Source organism: Callithrix jacchus, chromosome 10 (assembly GCF_049354715.1).
Source record: "Callithrix jacchus isolate 240 chromosome 10, calJac240_pri, whole genome shotgun sequence".
In the NCBI taxonomy this organism is placed as follows: domain Eukaryota; kingdom Metazoa; phylum Chordata; class Mammalia; order Primates; family Cebidae; genus Callithrix; species Callithrix jacchus.
Genome location: NC_133511.1, coordinates 24,550,442 through 24,570,656, shown reverse-complemented (window position 1 = coordinate 24,570,656; position 20,215 = coordinate 24,550,442). Strand labels below are relative to the sequence as shown.

Sequence of the window (20,215 nt, the reverse complement as noted above, 5' to 3'; positions counted from 1 at the left end):
AGAAGAGGCAGGTCATCTACAAAGGGAATCCCAACAGCCTAATAGCAAACCTGCTGGCAGAAACCCTAAAAGCCAGAACAGATTGGGGCATTCTTAAAGAACAGAATTTACAACCAAGAATTTCACATCCAGCCAAACTAAGCTTCATAAAGTGAATAAGAAATAAGGTCCTTAACAGAAAAGCAAATGCTAAGGGAATTCGTTACCATCAGACCTGCCTTACAAGAGGTGCTAAAGAGAGTGTTAAATATGGAAAGAAAAGACTATTACTGGCCACTACAAAAACACACCTAAGTACATAGACCAGTGATATATAAAGCAACCACATAAACAAGTCTGTATAATAACCAGTTGACATGATGACGGGATCAGATCTGCACACACCAATACTAATCTTCAATGTAAATGGACTAAATGCCCCAATTAAAAGGCACAGAGTGGCAAGTTGGATAAAGAAGCCAAACCCAAAGGTATGCTGTCTTCAAGAGACTCATCTTACATGAAATGGCACCCATAGGCTCAAAGTAAAGGGATAGAGAAAAATCTACCAAACAAACAGAAAACATAAAAAAGCAGGGGTTGCCATTCTAATTTTAGACAAAACAGACTTTAAACAAACGATTTAAAAAAAAAGACAAAGAAGGGTATTACATAATATAGTAAAAGGTTCAACTGAACGAGAAGACCTAACTCTCCTAGATATACATGCACTCAATACAAGAGCACTCAGATTCATAAAACAAGTTTTTAGAAACCTATGAAGAGACTCAGATAGGACAGGTGCAGGGGGACTCACACCTGTAATCCAAGCACTTTGGGAGGCCAGGTTGGGTGGATCACTTGAGGTCAGGCGTTTGAGACCAGCCTGGCCAACAAGGCAAAATCCTATTTCTACCAAAGCATACAAAAATTAGCCAGGAATGGTGGTGTGCACCTGTAGTCCAAGCTACTCAGGCGGCTGAGGTAGGAGAATCACTTGAACCCAGGAGGCAGAGGAGTCAGAGGCTGCAGTGAGCTCAGATCATGCCTCTGCACTCCAGCCTGGATGACAGAGTGAGACCCTGTCTCTAAATAAATAAATAAATAAATAAATAAATGAGACTGAGATAACTCCACAATAATAGTGGGAGACTTCAACAGCCCCATGACAGGATTAAAGAGATCTCTGGGGCAGAAAACTAACAAAGATATTCAGGACCTGAGCTTAACACTTGACCAAATGGACCTTACATACATCTACAAAACTCTCCCCCGACCAAAGTAACAGAATATACATTCTTCTTATCTGCATATGGCATATACTCTAAAATCAATCACACAATCAGCCATAAAACAATCCTCAGCCAACTAAAAAAAAAATCAAACCCACCACATTTACAGATCACAATGCAATAAAAATAGAAATCAGCACTAAGAAAATCACTGAAAATCATACGATTACATGGAAATTAAACAACCTGCTCCTGAATGCCTTCAGGGTAAACATGAAATTAAGGCAGAAATCAAGAAATTACTTGAAACTAATGAGAAAAAAGATACAACATACCAAAATCTGTGGGACACAGTGAAAACAGTGTTAAGAGGAAAGTTTATAGCTCTAAACATCCACATAAAAAAAGTTAGAAAGGTCTCAAATTAATAACCTAACATCAAACTAGAAGAACTAGAGAAACAAGAGCAAACCAATCCCAAAGCCAGCAGAAGACAAGAAATAACCAAAATCAGAGCTGAACTGATAAAAACAGAGAAACAAAATAACACACAAAAAGTCCATTAATCCAGGAACTGGTCCTTTGAAAGAATTAATAAGATAGAGCACTAGCCAGACAAATTAAAAAGAGAGAGACTATCCAAACAAACACAATCAGAAATGACAAAAAGGACATTACCACTGGTCCTAAAGAAAAAACAAAACAAAACAAAACAAAAAAAAACCTCAGAGACTATTATGAACACAAGCTAGAAAATCTGGAAGAAATGGATATATTCCTAGAAGCATACAACCTCCCAAGATTGAACCAGGAAAACACTGAATCCCTGAATAGACCAATAACAAGGTCTTAAAATGAATTAGAAATAAAAAGCCTACCAACCAGAAAAAGCCCAGGATCGGACAAATTCACAGCTGAATTCTACCATATAATATAAAGAAGAACTGGTATCATTTCTACTGAAACTATTCCAAAATACTAAGGAGAAGGAACTCCTCCCTAACACATTCTACAAGGTCAGCATCATCCTGGTAACAAAATCTGGCAAAGACACAACAAAAAAAAAACTTCAGGCCAATATTCTTGATAAACATAGATGCAAAAATACTCATCACAATACTAGCAAACCAAATCCAGCAGTGCATCAAAAAGCTAATCCACCATGATAAATCTATCCCTGGGATGCAAGGTTGGTTCAAAATACACAAATCATTAATTGTGATTCACTACATAAACAGACTAAAAGCAAAAACCACATGACGATCTCAACAGATGCAGGAAAGGCTTTCAATAAAATTCAACAGCCTTCCATGTTTAAAAAAACCCTCAACAAACTAGCCATTGAAGGAATATACTTCAAAATAATAAGAGCCATCTATAACAAACCCACAGCCAACATCATATTGAATGGGTAAAACTGGAAGCATTCCCCTTGAAAACCAGAACAAAACAAAGATGTCCTCTCTCACAACATAGTACTAGAAGTCCTAGCCAGCACCATCAGACAAGAGAAAGAAATAAATAACATCCAAGTAGGAAGAGAGAAAGTCAAACTATCCCAAGCAGCTTTTGGGCAGAGACTATGGGGATTTCTAGGTATAGAATCATATCTGCAAATGCTCCTTGATCTGATAAACAACTTCAGCAAAGTTGGAGAACACAAAATCAGTAGCGTTCCTATATACCAACAATACCCAAGCTAAGAGCCAAATCAAAAATGCAATCCCCTTCACAATAGCCACAAAAAGAATAAAATACTTAGGAATACAGCTAACTAAAGAGGTGAAAGACCTCTACAATAAGATTACAAAATAATGCTCAAAGAAATCAGAGATAACACAAACAAATGAAAAAAAATTCCATGCTCATGGATAAAAAGAATCAATATTGTTAAAATGGCCATACTGCCCACAGCAGTGTATAGATTCAATGCTATTCCTATCAAAATACCGATGACATTCTTCATATAATTAGAAAAAACTATTTAAAAATTCACATAAAAACAAAAAAGAGCCTGAATAGCCAAGTCAATTCTAAGCAAAAGAACAAAGCTGGAGGCATCACATTACCCTACTTCAAACTACACTACAAGGCTACAGTAACCAAAACAACATGGTATCAGTACAAAAACGAATACATGAACCAATGGAACAGCTAGAGAGCCCAGAAATAATGCTGCATACCAACAAACATATGATCATCAACATAATTGACAAAAACAAGTAATGGGGAAAAGACTTCCAATTCAATAATGCTGGGATATTTGGCTTGCTATAGGCAGAAGATTGAAACTGGACTCATTCCTTATACCATATATAAAAATAAACTCAGGATGGATTAAAGACTGATACGTAAAACCTAAAAGCATAAAAAATACTGTAACATAACCTAGGAAATACCAATCTGGACAAAGAAACTGGCAAATATTTCATGATGAAGATGCCAAAAGCAACTGCAACAAAAAAAATTCACAAATAGGATCTAATTAAACTAAAGAGATTCTGCACAGCAAAAGCAACCATCAACAGAGTAAACAGGCAACCAAGAGAATGGGAGAAAATATGCATCAAAGGTCTGATATCCAGAACCTACAAGAAACTTAAACAAATTTACAAGCAACAAATAAAAAACTCCTTAAAAGAGGGCAAAGGACATGAACATACACTTCAAAAGAAGACATACACATGGCCAACATGAAAAAAATGCTCATTGCCACTAATCACTAGAGAAATGCAAATCAAAACCACAAGATACCATCTCACACCAGTCAGAATGGCTATTAATAAAAAGCAAAAAAATAACAGATGTTGGCAAGGTTGTGGACAAAAATAATGCTTACATACCACTAGGGAAAATGTGAGTTAGTTCAGCCATTGTGGAAAGCAGTTTGATGGTTTTTCAAAGAACTTACAACAGAATTACCATTCAACCCATCAATCCCATTATCTGGTATGTATTGAGAGGAATATAAAATGCTCTGCCTTGAAGACACATGCACACATGTTCATCACAGCACTATTCACAATAGCAAAGACACAGAATCAACCTAAATGCCCATCAATGGTAGAATGGATAAAGAAAAAGTGGTACATATACACCATGGAATACTATGCAGCCATAAAAACGAATGAGATCATGTCCTTTGTAACAATATGATGAAGCTAGAGGCCATTATCCTAAGAAAACTCATTCAGTAACAGAACACCCAATACTGCATATTCCAATTTAAAAGTGGGAGCTAAATATTCAGTATATATGGACACAAAGAAGGGAAAAACAGACACCAGGGCCTACCTGAGTGTGAAGGATAACAGAGGGTAAGGATGGAAAACTACCTACCGGGTACTGTCTGACAAAGTAATCTGTACACCAAGTCCCTGCAACATGCAATTTACCTATATAACAAACCTGTATATGTACCCTTGAATCTAAAATAAAAGTTCTTTTTGGGCCGGGCGTAGTGGCTCAAGCCTGTAATCCCAGCACTTTGGGAGGCTGAGGCAGGTGGATCACGAGGTCAAGAGATTTAGACCATCCTGGTCAACATGGTGAAACTCTGTTTCTACTAAAAATACAAAAAATTAGCTGGGCATGGTGGCATGTACCTGTAATCCCAGCTACTCAGGAGGCTGAAGCAGGAGAATTGCCTGAACTCAGGAGGCGGAGGCTGCAGTGAGCCGTGATCGCACCATTGCACTCCAGCCTGGGTAACAAGAGCGAAACTCCATCTCAAAATAAATAAATAAATAAATAAATAAAAGTTCTTTTTAAAAATTAATTTAAAAAAATAAAATGTTCTAAATTAGACGGTGGTAAAAGTTGCACAGCCCTGTAAATATACTAAAATCCAATGAATTGTACATTTTAAATGGGTGAATTATATGGTATATGAATTATTTTTCAATAAAGGCTGTTAAAAAAAATACTGAACACCTTAACCCTTTACCTTATCCTTAGTTAGCTGTGGATCATTTTAATAAGCCAGTGTCTTTCCCCTCTACTTTTTATATTTTGCTACCTGATTTTCCATATAATTCTGGTAAGGTACAGCAGCTAAAAGACCTCGATGGACCTTAATGGGCAATTCTCCTCTTATTCCTATATTTATCCCAGGGGATGCTGGTTTCTTAGAAAGCACTGTCTGGAAAAAAAAGAAAATAATACAAATATAAAAGATCTAGAGGAAGCAATATCTTCATGAGCCTAAGCTGAGGTTCAGTAAAAGATCTACAATTATCTTAGTAGGTTTTGGTAGTCTGATACACAATAAAGGGGAAAAAAGTGAGTTCTACTTCATATATACAAACAAAGCACTCACATATGAAAACATATGGAATGAAACAGACTGACAGGAGAATGTATTAACTTTATAAATGACAGCTTGCACCTATTCTAGACAGTAACAATTTCAGAAGACTCATGATTTTAGTCTTGGTGACCTGACAGAGTACAAGCAAGTATGTGTTCAATTTGTATCTCCAAATCTGGATCAATAACAACCAGACAGAGTCTAATGTCACTAAAGATTAACAAGGAAATAAAACCAGGGTTCAACTCAATCACAGATTGTTCTTTCTGACTGGCAAATTCCCACTTCATACAACTGAAGAGGGTAGAAAATTGTTCAGATTTGAGGGAAAGACTTGATATAAGTAATAAGAAAAATTTCACTAATTTCTTAGATCATTCCCAACTGTACTGAGTAGATTTTTCACATTTTTACCTGAAAACCATATATGCATTATTTAGAAGCACGGAGGTAGCCTGAATTCATTGTTATCACCATAACAATAATGGATTACACTTAAATGGCACCTCTGACATATAAAACTGGTTTATACAAAGATGTTATCTCAGACTTAATCCTCCTGTCTACTGAATAATTATTTCAGTCAGACCCGTGAATAGTACTCTTTCTGGAAAAACACCAATTGAAAGGTCTGAGCATGTTCCAAACAATATAAAATATCAATCTCTAAGATCTGATAACCGTTTTTTTTTTTCTGATTTAGTAAAAAGTGTCTAAACACCTCATTCTAACAGCACCCTGGAGTCAGTCTAATGGCCCAAACTACAGACTGCCAAACCACGATAGGTATGAAAACTGTCAAGAAACCAAGCTCTGAAAGTAATTTAGGTACAAAAGAAACTCTATCTGGAGAGCCACGAGGCAATGCTAGAAAAAGACAACCATACTGAATGCATGTGGGATATGTTGCCATATGTGGACACATACTCACGCCCACCTGTTTTTTTAAATTAGACTATTTCTTAAAGAGAAAAACATTACAGTTTAGTATTCAACCAATTGCCAACACATGTGAGACAAACATTTTTGATGATTGTGTCAAGATACTTAAGAAAAAAATACAAAAATTATATATTATATATAATACATGTGTATATATTATATACTATATTATTTAATATTAATATATATTATATATTTATATGTATTAGATATTGTTTATATTTATATTATATATTATATGTAATATGTATATCTAAATATATAGATATATAATTTTTTTGCCATTAACTGCCTCATTTAGTTCTTTCCCAGTTTTGGTGTTTTTTTTTTTAATAAAAATTCATTTTTAAATAAAAAAATGAATAAAAAATATATAATACACATTGTATCATAATATATAAATATGTATATAATATATATATTATAGATGTAACATCTATAATATATATATATTAAGAGATATATATTATATTTTCCTGGAATATATAAATATATAGATATATTTCAGGAAAATATAAGAGTATACTAATTAGGAAGTAAAACTGGGAAAGAACTAAATGAGGCAGTTGATTACAGGAAAAAATAATTAAAACCTAAACTAATGGTCTATTTTACTAAATGCTGCCTATCAAACCTTGAAATTAATGCCAAAATTAACTAAACAGAGGAAGACACATAAATTTGGGATCCAAATTTGTGAATTCTGAGGTAGGTACCAAAATAATGTCATTTTATAAGTGTAGACTTACATATCCTCTTAAGTCTAGCTCCATACTCTCACTTTAAAGTTTTCAATCAAAAGAATGTCTTTCTTTTTAAAAATTCATAGTATTAATTTTTTTCCTGATTAGAAAGTAACATATTTTACGGTAATTTTTTAAAAAAAACAAAGAGAAGAAAATCACCTATAAAATGCTACTATCCAGAAATAATCAGTATAAACCTCTTGTACAATTTCCACATGGGTTTTTGTCTATGCAAACAGCCAGCACTCTTTCCATCTCTTTATTTTGCACTCTTTGTAGCACTTATCACTTGAAATTATATTCTATATTTATTTGCTTATTATATGCTTTCCCTACTAGCACAGAAGCTCCTTGAGGGATCTTTGTCTGTTTTTTCACCACTGTAAGTCTTGTTTCTAGAACAATGCTGGCAATCACAGACATTCCATAAGTATTTGTTGAAAATATATACATATATTTTAATTGATATCATGCTTAATTTTCTATCCAACTTTTTTCTTAACTTTATTATCACAGACACTTTCCCTTATCTTCAGATATTCTTTGAAAACTATATTTTTTAGAATGGCTGCATATGGATATATCACAATTTACTCAAGTGTCCCCTACTATTGGGTATTTAAGGCTATTTCCAGTTATTTTACAATTCTAAATTATGCTGAGATATAAGTAAACCTTTATCTGTATTTTTTACCTGTATTTTTTAAAATCATGTATTAGAAATTAATTTACCTCCTGGGTGGGAAAGCTTTTCCTTCCATCATCTGGAAACACTGATCCCTTTTTTTTACTCACAGTTTTAAAGGATGCTAGCTGATGACGTGCCTGTTTCATAGTTTGACTAAGCTGCCAGGGAAAGGGGGAAAAAAGCAAACAAAAGTAGGGTAAGTTTTAATACCAAATGCACCAAGTGTTTCAACAGGAAATCAGGTCTCTATTATTTTAAAAAATGCCAGATCTAAGACAACAGGATTACTTGTAAAGGAGACTTTTATCTGCTGATAGTGTGGCATAACATTATTGTCATTATTCTAGACTGTTTGTAACTTGGTTTCAGGGCTGTTACTCAAATTGTTCTTTTTTAAAATAATGTAGACTTTATATAAAACATGTACACAAAAATATGAGAACCTAAAGTCTGAATTAATACACTTGGGAGATCACTGAGCAGACATATTCCTTACCTACTATCCACCTTTTTCAATAAGGAGTTATTTCTTCAAGAGGTCCATATATACGTAATTGCTTTCATCACTGCTTGCTAGGAGACTCTATTTCTAGTTTCCTTAAAACCCTTTTATCCCCAATTTACATGACTCCTTTCTCTCCCTCAAAATTTGAAGACTATAGCTACTTAAAGTCTTTTCTTGAATCTCCCTTCCTCCAGGAAGCCTTCCTAAATTAATTCAGTGCACAAATTCAAAGATCTCAAAAGAACCAATCTGTTTCAACTACTTTGAGTAACATTTGATAAATCACTACTAATAGTAAATGTTGATTTTGTGTTCATTCCTTATCTCTAGTAATTTCAGTATGTAGCTATTTTGATTTATTTTTCAGAGAAGCACGCCTATTTTATATCTTATAAATTTGGAAGGAATATCTCATTAGGGAAACAAAGAAATAAGTATGTATAATTTTAAGATAAGCACAGTATCTCATAGAGGAAAAGTATATCCCATACTAGTCAGTAAAATTATGGCAAAGTCAACACCAGTACTAACCCATTCATTGAAAGTTTAATAATATCAATTCTCCCTTGAAGAGAAATGATGGCTATGACTTCTCTACAGAAAATACAAAAAAATTTGCATGGTGGCGCATGCCTGTAGTCCATTACTCGAGAGGCTGAGGTGGGAGATGTGGGAGGATTGCTTAAGCCTGGAGTTCAAGGATGCAGTAAGCCCAGATTGTACCACTACACTCTAACCTAGATGGCAGAGCACGACTCTGTCTTAAAAAAAAAAAAAAAAAAACTTTATGGTTTTAACTAATGACCTAAAGATGAAAACACTCTAACAGCCCAGATTTCTTACAGCACATCACCTCTATGTATACCTGTTTCTAGAGGTTTATATCTCTAGCTAGAGAAATCAGCTTGAAACATACTACTCTTGGTTTTGCCAAAAGGAAGACTTCTAGATTTGGTCAGCTGCAGTGGCCAAAGGGATCAAGGAGAGCTGTTCACAATGCAAAAAGAGATACGTGTAGTTGAAATTGAAATTATTTAAAACAAAAATAGAGCCATGACGACGCCTGCTTTTATTCACTGCCAAGTAAGGTAGGTGTTATTGCCCCATACCACATGACCAAGGATTCAAAAATCCCCGTTGTAACTAATTTGAAATAGGGGTTCAGAATCTTCATTTCCCATCAAGTCCAAACCTCTATTAGAGTCGCATTGATTACAGGCGCTTAAGCAGGAATTTCAGCTGGTCCAGCAGCTAAAATATACAGTATTTTCCCTCTGTTTCTCTGCAGGTACCATGACCCTTCACCAAGCCTCAATCTTGGAAAGGCTTTTTCAATTACATGCTTAGAGCACAGTCGTAGGGTGAATAATGGCCACCCAAAGATAGCAGGTGCTAATCCCTAGAACCTGTAAATACTACTTTATAAGAAAAAAGCGCCTTTGCAAATGTGATTAAGAATCTTGAGATCTTAAAGACGTTGAGACGATAATCCTGGATTATCCATATGGGTCCTAAATGCCATCAAAAGTGCCTTACAACAGAGAGGTAGAGAGAGATTCAACATACAGAAGAGGAGGTGATATGAAAATGGCAGGCAGAGATTGATGTGATGCAGCCACAAGAAAAGGAATGTCAGCAGACACCAAAAGCTAGAAATGTCAAGAAACAAACTTTCCCTTAGAACCTGAGGATGGGGCACAGCCCTGATGACACCTGCATTTTAATTTAGTGAAGCTGATTCTGAACTTCTGGCCTCCAGAACTGTGACATAATAAATTTCTGTCACTTTTTGAAGTCATCAAATTTGAGGTAATGTGTTACAGCAGCCACTAGAAACTAATACAAAGACTGAAGTTAATGTTAACAAGCAATTAAACAAAAACATAGAACATAGGTGAATATTAAAAATTAAATTATGTAATAATTAAAACGAACAAGTAGATAAGTACATTTCTCTTTAAGACGATGGTGATCATCACATATATGTGTAATTGTGCGAATGTTTGTGGTATATATACATTTGCATGTATACTTACATGTTTATGTTTAAATGTATATATGCATATGTGCATGTGTTGTATGTGTATAAATACTCAAAACATAAAATTTGACCAAAAGTCGTTTTTATCTAGAACCTTAGGTACACTATTGATTTTTCTGTAGTTGTTAACTGCTTTAACAAAGACTACCACTAAATCTCTAACCAAGCCTTCGATTCCCTGATAGAGATGAATTACTCATAATGACATAGAAAACATAGCAAATGAAAAATCAATATAACTACAGATAAAACAAAAAGCCACACATAGAAGGAAAAGTAATCATAGTTTACTCCTGGATCAGCTGTGATTAATGTTTTCCTAGTCATAACAATATAAATGCTAAATATAGATCTAAGCAAAATTACAATATAACTATAAAGAGAGGATGAGGGGTGGAAAAGAGTACATGTGTAGGGGCAGCAGGGGACAGAAAGAGGAATAAATCCTCATCCTTCCTAGTGTGAAATCAATAAAACTGCCAAAAAATTTTTTATTAAGAAGGAGCTCCTACAACAAAGCCGCAGCTCATGAAAAAGAAAAAAAAAAAGGAGCACTACTAGCATGTTACTTAGAAATATGAATATTAACACCAAAAGAGAAAACTACTTGCTTTCGAGGAATAGGAAATGAGGCAATGGGCAAAGTACTTCTCTTTTTTAATAACAAACAATGCACATAACTATTTATTTTACTTATTTAAACGATGTACATATATAGATTTAATAAAACTCAAAGTATAAAAAAATGAGAAAAAAATCCCAGACAACATCCCTCAAAAAGCTTCCTCTCCACAAACAACATAAGAATATAAATGCATTTTTCGTTCTCATATTGCATATATACATATGTACATTTATCAGACCTCAGGAATATCCTAGAGAACATGGGCCAAAATTTTCTTCCATTCAGTAGGCAAACCACTGCCAACAAAACTTCGCTTGTACTGAGCCCTAGAGACTATATATCCCAGATATACCAGACAACAAAATCACAGTAGCTTCTAAGGAATACTGCCAGGCCCACAAGCCTTATTAAAAGGGCAGCCTTAGGCAACTTCCTCTCTAGCTTTAGCTGATTGGAGCAAGGTTTGTACAGCAGTATATCAAGTAAAAATAGGCCTTGATGCAGTGTCTTCTGCACACCAAATGTCTATTTTGTACACAGAAACATAAACAATTAGCAAAAGGACCTCTTTGTAACAAAACAAAAATTGTACTATATAAAAAATTTTGAGATTTAAATCTTAAAATCTAAAGCAAACAATGATTAGACAGTAAAATTTAAAACATGAAGCAAGTATGAGGATAAAATTTGAAAAATATGGATCTCTACCTACGATATTGTTCATATTTTCTTCAGTTCTTTTTGAGTAAATTTTTGGCCAATCAGCGATAAGACAGAATTTATATGTAACTGCATAAATGAAACAAAATGAATTAATTAATAATATTATGTAGGTCATGAGAAAAGAGTATAGATGAGATTTATAGAATTTTACCTACTTTACTGTCATGGACAATAAAGTATTGTCCACTTTAACAATTTAAAGTGTATTGTTAATGCCATAAAAATCTAACCAAAGCTGAATTCTATTCAGCTACAATGTGGTTTATTTGCAAATTATATCATCATGATTTTTAAATGTGTTAAACTTTTCAGTTAAAAATCAGTATGATTAAAAATCAATTTAATCAATTTAATTTTTTTAATGTGTAAAATACTACACATTAAAAGTTGAACTCACATGAGCCATTTTTTATAACCCATGAATCCCAATGTATTGCAGCAAGTTGCAGTATCTTTTTTGTCACTGTAGCTATCAACCTGTAAGATCACCAGTAATGTAGACCCAGCACAAAAAGGCAAGCTGGGCCAATAAATATTCCTTACTTCAGTTCATAAACTAGGAAATATTCAGAGAAAAGTTAGAGAGAGGATCTGAACATAAAAGGTTCTAAAATGAAAAAAAAAGAAAAAAAAAAAAAAAAGCTAAAGCGTACCAAAGTTACAAAGCTGTGATGAAGAGATGACAATACCAGTTAGTAGTAGAAAAATGATTAAAGAGAGAAGCATACGTGTAGACACAATGTGACCAACTATACTAGTTTACCTAGAACTGTCCCAGTTTTAACACTGAAATTCCCATGTCCTGGAAACCCCTTGATCTTAGACCAATAGGGAAGGCTGGTCACGCTATGAGAAGAACTGAGTCAATGAAGCTAATGATCAAATTTTAGTGCGAAGATCAAAGATCCCATGCTCTTGGGGTCACTGGAGCGACCTCAACCAGAAAAACTCTCCAGTTGCATTCCTCAAGGGAGTTTTGGTTTGTGTGAGATGCTGATTCTTCCCTTATTAACCCATGTGTATTTTTAAAATTAACTTTCCCTTGCTTGGGTTAGCCTGAGTTCTTGCAGTCAAAAGTGCCTGACTGAAATACTCTTGCTAGATTACAAGAATGTAGCAGGTTATTTCACATTACTTAAAGCTTTACTACAAAAAGTAATTATTTCCATGGTTTTAAAAAGCTGGGAAACTAGCACAGTAAAGACAGAATCAAAATAAAAATAAGATAGTAAAAGATTCAGTGAGAAACCAAAAGCTGGAATAAACCATGCTACAAAATAGTAGCAAACTGAATAGGGACAGAAAAAATACAGTTATTATATGGTGAGATTAAAACAATGATCAGTTGTTCTTCAATTCCCCCTCAAAATGCAGTTGTCAGAGACATTTCAGAAACTCAATCCCTAAAGACGAATATCAGTCCTAACGAAAAGAAAATACTGGTTCTCTATTATAAGATCACTTAAAACTTCTTCCTGTCTATAATTCTAGCGCCTAACTTTAGGCAACTAATCTTAACTGACCTTTGAACAAGCAGGTAATACCAAGTATTATCAAGTAGACGGTGAGGTGGGGGTGCAGATTAAGAGAGATCCTGGCCAAATCATATTTGAAATACAGTGTTGTGTTGTTTTTGAGGCCCTTTTTCGGAATAATATTGAAAAACAAAATAACACTCAGAAGAAATCAACAAGCATTAGGAACACAGAAACCCGAAAAAGAAAAATGGTAACTATGATCAAATACTTGAAGTGCTCTCAGATAACATTTTATTTTTTATTACCTGAGAGGGCAAAATTAGGATCAATGGATAAAAATTATAGGAAAGAAGATTTTTGACTCAACATATTAAAAAAATACTTGCAATAATTTCAAGTCTTCAAAAAATAAAATGACCCATCTGAAAAAGTCGTAAGTTGTCCAATAGTGGAGGTGCTGTGGTAGGAATTAGACGGCCATATATATATATTAGAGATAATATAGAGAATTGAATTCCTTAGAGAGAGAAAGGTAGGACCAGATAATATCCTTTTTTAACATTTAATTCAAGTTTAAATAAATTCAAACCTATAGAAAACTTCAAACATATACAGAAGTAATCAGAACACTATAATGAACTGCCATGGACAGATATGGATACCTCACTTTAGCATTATCAACTCCTAGCCAATCTTGCTTCATCCGTAACTTCCTACTACATCATTTAAGTATATTCCAGACATCAAATCATTTTATGCATAAATGTTTCAATATCAGATGAATTTTTAAAATCCTCAAGATTCCATGTTTCTATAACTCCGACACAAGAAAACTGAGACATGTACTAAACATTCAGAAAGTAAATTATGTGTACCATTTACCCAACCAGTTTTAGATAAACTAAGGGAATTAGCGCCCCAACTGTCTCATTGTTTAGTTTCACAGTGACATCTAGTGGTTAAAAACTGCAACAGAAGTGGTAAGATTAAAAAGCATCTATTGTCATGGAGTCATATATAGACAAAGTTTACAAGTTCAAAATAGTGAAGTCCCTGAACATTCTTCAGTAGTTAATGTCCTTTCCCCCTTCCCACCACAAAAAAAAAAAAGCTGCGGGGATGGTTATAAAAACTTAAACTATCAATTAGAAAGGGTCCATCACTTATTCCCAAATACACCAAGCTCACTGCAATTTCTAGGTTTTTTTTTTTTAAGAAAAAAAATCTTGGCCAGGTGCAGTGATTCATGCCTGTAATCCCAGCACTTTGGAAGGCTGAAGTGGACAGATCCCTTGAGCTCAGGCGTTCAAGACCAGCCTGGCCAACAAGGTGAAACCCCATCTCTACTAAAAATGCAAAAATTAGCCAGGCACAATGGCGGGTACCATGATCCCAGCTACTTGGGGTTGTGAGGCAGGAGAATCAGGAGAATCTCTTGAACCAGGCAAGAAGAGGCTGCAGTGAGCCAAGATTCTACCACTGCACTCCAGCCCAGGCAACAGAGTAACGTGTAGTCCAATTCTATCTCTCCAATGAATGCTTCCCCTACGGCTTCCTTAAAAATTTCTGAACTCCCATAGCACAACTTTATTGCAAAATATAGAAAATTTCTCTCTATTATTGGCTAACAGAATGAGTGGTCTACTAGTTTTATATCTCTACCTGAAAATGTAAACCCATGGTCCTATTTCACATTTCCTTAGTATCACTACAATGCATAACAAACAGCAAATGCAAACACTGCTCTGACTGATGAGTTCTATTTACCTATTATACAGATGAAGTATTAGCTATTAAGCACCACAAAAGCAAGGACTATGTGTCTTAAGTCAATGTTCTATTCCTTGTACTTTATGCAGTGCTTGGCTCAATAAATATTTCCTAACAAATAAAACTGATTCTTACAAACTAAACAATGACAAGAAAGAGTCAAACAGTAGGGAACAAAGAAAAAATTTTAATAGTATTTCAACATGATAATGTTTGCTTCTAAAGCTTTTCCCATTAGTAGGAAATAGCATAATTAAATTATGACCAAGTATGTTAACTTAAGCAATAATACAGCTTTTATTTTCAAATACTCATAATTTTCCATGTTTTTTCTCTTCCTTTCATTATTTCTAGGAATACATTTTAAATAAGATGAAGAACAATTCCTGAAGCACAGCTGAAGACTATATCAACTGGACAAAAGCTCAGGTATGCTAAGTTTGGGGCTAACTGGACAGAGGCAAGCAATCTGAATGGATGAGTCTACTCACGGTGGTTAATTTTTAAATATTAGTTATATAAAATGAGTCACTAAATAACAATTACATTTTTCTAAAAACTCTAAATACGTTATGCATTTATTATATTATTCCTTAACCTACAACTATAGATTCATTTATTGTGATAATCAGATTAAAAAACAGAAAAATGAGACAAACATAAACAATAAATGAAATGCTCCCATGTGTACTAACTTCTTTGCAACAAAGGTAAGAATCATTTCTCTCTGTATACTACAAACTAATAGTAGCTTACCCAGAATATAATTTCAGTATAATTGGGAAAATCCATGTTCTTGACCTAAAGTGCTTTTGAATTCCCACACTCTGGCACCTTTCTTTAGTTAATTTTAGAGTGTCTTACGAAAAACAAATAAATGAAAATTTTAAAATTTTAAAAAGCACTATCCCACTATTCTCCACTTTACAAAGCTAAAACAAAAAAGAAGTGATTATAAAAAGTGAAGCTGAACGCAGTAACTCTTAATCTCTACCTCATACCATAGATGTCATATTTATAGTTTACAGGATGGGGAAAATATCATAGACATAAAATAAAATGCACAGGTACTTACAGCCTGGGCTTGTTGTTGGAATAATTCATTCTGATTCTCTTCATCATCTGTTCCCTCCCCAAGCATCAGGGAAGGAGATAACCTAGAACTTCCAATAACGGCATTTAAATTCTTTGGAAAAACACCTGTCCTTTTGAAAGTTAAGTATGCTGGTGAAGACTGCATAGCTATGGAGCCTTCTTTTTCTGCCTACAAAAAGAAGAAAGGGGGATAGTAACATTCTACTCCAATACAGAGCAATCCAATAATGCCTCTAAGCAATTCAGGATTTTAAATTGGGGTGGGGGCAGGGGAGAGGCTTTAGCTGGCAGAGGAACTAACATTTACCAGGTACCTCCCATGTGCTAATAATTTAGGTTATCTCATCTAATTCACACACAATCCTATGAGAGAAGTATCATATCCTTATTTTATGGATGAAGAAACTACAATCAATGAAGTAATTAGCTAAAAATGCTTAGCCAATAGCTAATAAGTGGCAAAGCCAGAATTCAAACTCAAGTCTGAACTCAAAATCCTGACACTGTGTTTACTGGCACCTTTCATTTTGTTTTGGTAAAAACAAAAAAATGAGTCAGAACATAGGAATAAAACATGGTTTCTCTACATAAAAATCTACTGTCCTCACTACTGAATCAGATTATATCAAGCACACAATCAAAGGAAAGTAATTCTGTTACCGCCTAATAGCTTATTACATACACACATACTTTCCATTCAATCTTTACTCAGGCTCACTTTTGAACTTACTCTTTCATACGACTTCTGAAGCTCCTGCTTTTTTCTCAATCTAATTTGTTGATTTACTCGGTATTTAACTTGTTTCTGAAAATGTTTCAAAGCTTCTTGTTTTTTTCTTAGCTGTTCCTTTAGTTCTTCCTCAATCAAATATGCTGATGTCTTTAAAGATGAAAGATAGAAAATGAACTTAAATGTCAGCAGTTTTGTCCATTAGGGCTGTTGTAAACACAGAGCAGTCAGGATACAATCCTGAAAAAAATAATTCCATTCTGTACAAAAGAAAATTGAAATGCATGAGTACTCAAATCAAATCTTAATATTTTTTTGAACTAGAACTAAAGGTGTCTTCATTAATTCTAATGAACCAAATTAAACCTATCATATGTTACACATTTTCTAAAATGGAATAAATAGTCAAGACACCAGGTTATTTACCACTCACCAAATATGTCCTATTGCAAAATGTCTTCATACTCGGCATTATGCTCCATTTTTAATTTGGCATGCCTTTCCTCTCATCTCCACCTAGTAAAGGCCTACTCAGTTTTCACAACCATTTAATATCCACTCCTCAGCACTTCCCACAACACTTTCTTTCTCTAAGCCCTCTAATAACACTTCTCATTTCACCAATGTTAACTGAGGATCATACTTCTTGACTCCCCTATTAGATTATAAACTCTTCGAGGGCAGGATATGTATTCAATTCTCCCTTGTTTCCCCTACAGCATGAAGTACAGAGCCTTGACTATAAGGATAGTCAATACATATTTATATAATTGTTTAATTCCAAAACATATTCTAAACCAGGCATGCCCAATTTTTTGGCTTCCGCAGGCCACACTGGAAGAACTGTTACATAAAATACACTAAGGACAGCTGATGAGCTTAAAAAAAAAAAATCACAAAAAAACTCATAGCGTTTTAAGAAAATGTATTAATTTAGGCAAGGCACAGTGGCACATGCCTGTAACCCCAGCACTTTGGGAGGCCAAGGCGGGTGGATTACCTGAGATCAGGAGTTCAAGACCAGTCTGACCAACATGGCGAAACCCTGTTTCTACTAAAAATACAAAAATTGGCCAGGCATGGTGGTGGGCACCTGTAATCCCAACTACTTGGGAAGCTGAGGCAGGAGACTCACTTGAACCGGGGAGGTGAAGGTTGCAGTAAGCTGAGATTGTGCCATTGCACTCCAGCCTGGGCAACAGAGCAAGACTCCATCAAAAAAAAAAATAAAAATGTATTAATTTATGTTGGGCCACATTCAAAGCCATCCTGGGCCACATGCAGCATGCCACATCCTAGGCCCATGGCCACATGTTGGACAAGCTTGTTCTAAACAATCTGGCATACTTTGTCCCATTTGAGTGCTTGATCTGTATTTATCTCCTCTAAGTGCTCTGAATAATAATCACAGTCATCATCATAACATCATTTATCATTATTATGGATCTATTACATGACAAATATTTTAACTCCATTTTCTATCCTCAAAACCACGTTTGGTAATATGTATTCTTATCCCTTATGTTACAGATGAGGAAACTGGGATTCAGAAAGATTAATTTTAATATAGCTGACTAGTAACAGAACTAGAAGTTTCTGACTCCAACAATTATGTTTCTCTCTACACTACTTTTCTCTTGACTACATCTCTCTTTCAATAGGAATTTTCTAACTAAATAAAATCATCATCATATCTCCTACTTATTCTTTCTTCTAACTCAGTGATTCCGACTTCCAGTTCTGAAGGGTACCTCAGATCATTTTACAGGCTGTCATTAAATTCTCAAAATCAAATGCATTCAAATTTCAATTTAAGTTAAAATTTCCAAGAAGTCTATTGCATAAACTATTCTAGTGGAGTATAAAGTGTCAAAGAACAATTAGTTAAAATAATTCCAAAGGAGAAACATATATATAATAAAGCCTGAACAACTGCCCCAGATTAACTCAAGCCCCAGACAAGTTTAAGCCATTCAGCCTCTTTGTTTTACTTCCATTTTCTCTGCTCCTCTTTTGCTCCATAAGATTATCAAACATCTTACAGAAGTGTATGACTGATTACAGATTGTGTATCTCAACTGTAAACCAAATATAAGAGTATACAAAATTTTAGAAACCTTCTTTTCTTAGCAAGTACCATAGCGCAAGGCCACCAAAACCCAAGAACACTTGTTCTGTGGGATGTTCAGAGGTTCCCAGAATGAAATAAATTTTGGAAATAAAGGGTTAAGCACAGTGAAATGTTGTTTTGACTATACAGCTAACTTCTCATAGCCTTTATGCACCTTATGGACTATCCAAGAGGGCCATATGGAATGAAGAGTTTCTCACAACATCCAAAGAACACATTCACATATGATGGAGTTGGTGCTTAATGACATAGCAGTTAGATCTCTCCTCAATGAATCAAGTCTCCTAGCCCTCATGCTCTTGGGCAGTCCTCTCCCAAAGTGAATTTAATCTGATTCTAAATATCTAACAAAATGAGGCAAATGCGCTCTGTGATTTCCCAAGCCAGGTCATAAAGCAACTTCCACCTGGGTTCTTAAGAGTGCTCATTCTGAAGAAAGTCAGCACTGTAAAAAATTCTGGCTACCCTGAGATTACCATGCTGTGAGGAAGCCCAAGTTAGTCAAACAGAGAAGCCATATGAAAAGAGAAACATATCTAGCCAGCATCCAGACATTCTAGTTATCCTAGCCCAAGTGTCAGATATGTGAATAAGAAAGCCATCTTGAACATTACAGTCTAGCAGGTGCCACATGACTGGGATAGCCTGACTATTTTCTAGCTCCAACCAACAGCCAGAAAATAGTCAATATGTCCCAGACATGTCCAGTTACTTGAGCCCCAGCTGAGGCCCCAGACACTATGGAGCAGAAACAAGCCATTACCATAGTACCCTACTCAAATTCCTGATACATAGTATTACCTGCTTTATACCACTAAGTTCTGGGGTGGTTAGTTACATAGCAAAAGATAACCCAAACAAATTATAAAATAATGCAATACCTATATATGATGATAAAACAGCAGTGTCTTTTGATGCTAATTTATTAATAATTATTGCGGGGGAGGTAGTCTAAAGCTATGATATTTTTAGGAATCCTGATGGTCCCCTGAAATTTTGGGGAGAAAAATGATTAGAAGTTTCTCTTTAGAACAAACATGATCTAAGGGCCAAGCTTTAGAAGTAAACTATTCAGCATTTATTTTGAGCTGACAGAGCTATATCTGTTAATAAGGATGGATACCCAGACTAGACATGCTAAAGCTATAAGGAGTTCTATTAGATGTTCGATCAAACTCCCTTTGGCTGGAATTGATCAGAAATTTTTAAATCAGGAAAATG

The 20,215-nt window shown here is 34.7% G+C and overlaps 1 protein-coding gene across 11 annotated transcripts in view; it reads right to left on the bottom strand.

Moving 5' to 3' along the window:
- Nucleotides 1-20,215, bottom strand: part of CCDC15 (coiled-coil domain containing 15) — a 120,268-nt gene that overhangs the window by 97,461 nt on the left and 2,592 nt on the right. For 6 of the 11 annotated variants that reach the window (XM_054241695.2, XM_035264972.3, XM_009007049.4 and 3 more), the window contains exons 3-6: nucleotides 16,864-17,013; nucleotides 16,114-16,302; nucleotides 7,941-8,054; nucleotides 5,230-5,352 (exon numbers count right to left, since the gene is read on the bottom strand). In XM_054241695.2, coding sequence (XP_054097670.2) covers nucleotides 5,230-5,352; nucleotides 7,941-8,054; nucleotides 16,114-16,302; nucleotides 16,864-17,013 — 576 coding nt within the window. Of the gene's footprint in view, nucleotides 1-5,229; nucleotides 5,353-7,940; nucleotides 8,055-16,113; nucleotides 16,303-16,863; nucleotides 17,124-20,215 lie in introns of all 11 variants that reach the window. The other 5 variants (XM_035264974.3, XM_035264977.3, XM_035264976.3 and 2 more) reach the window with 3 other exon arrangements.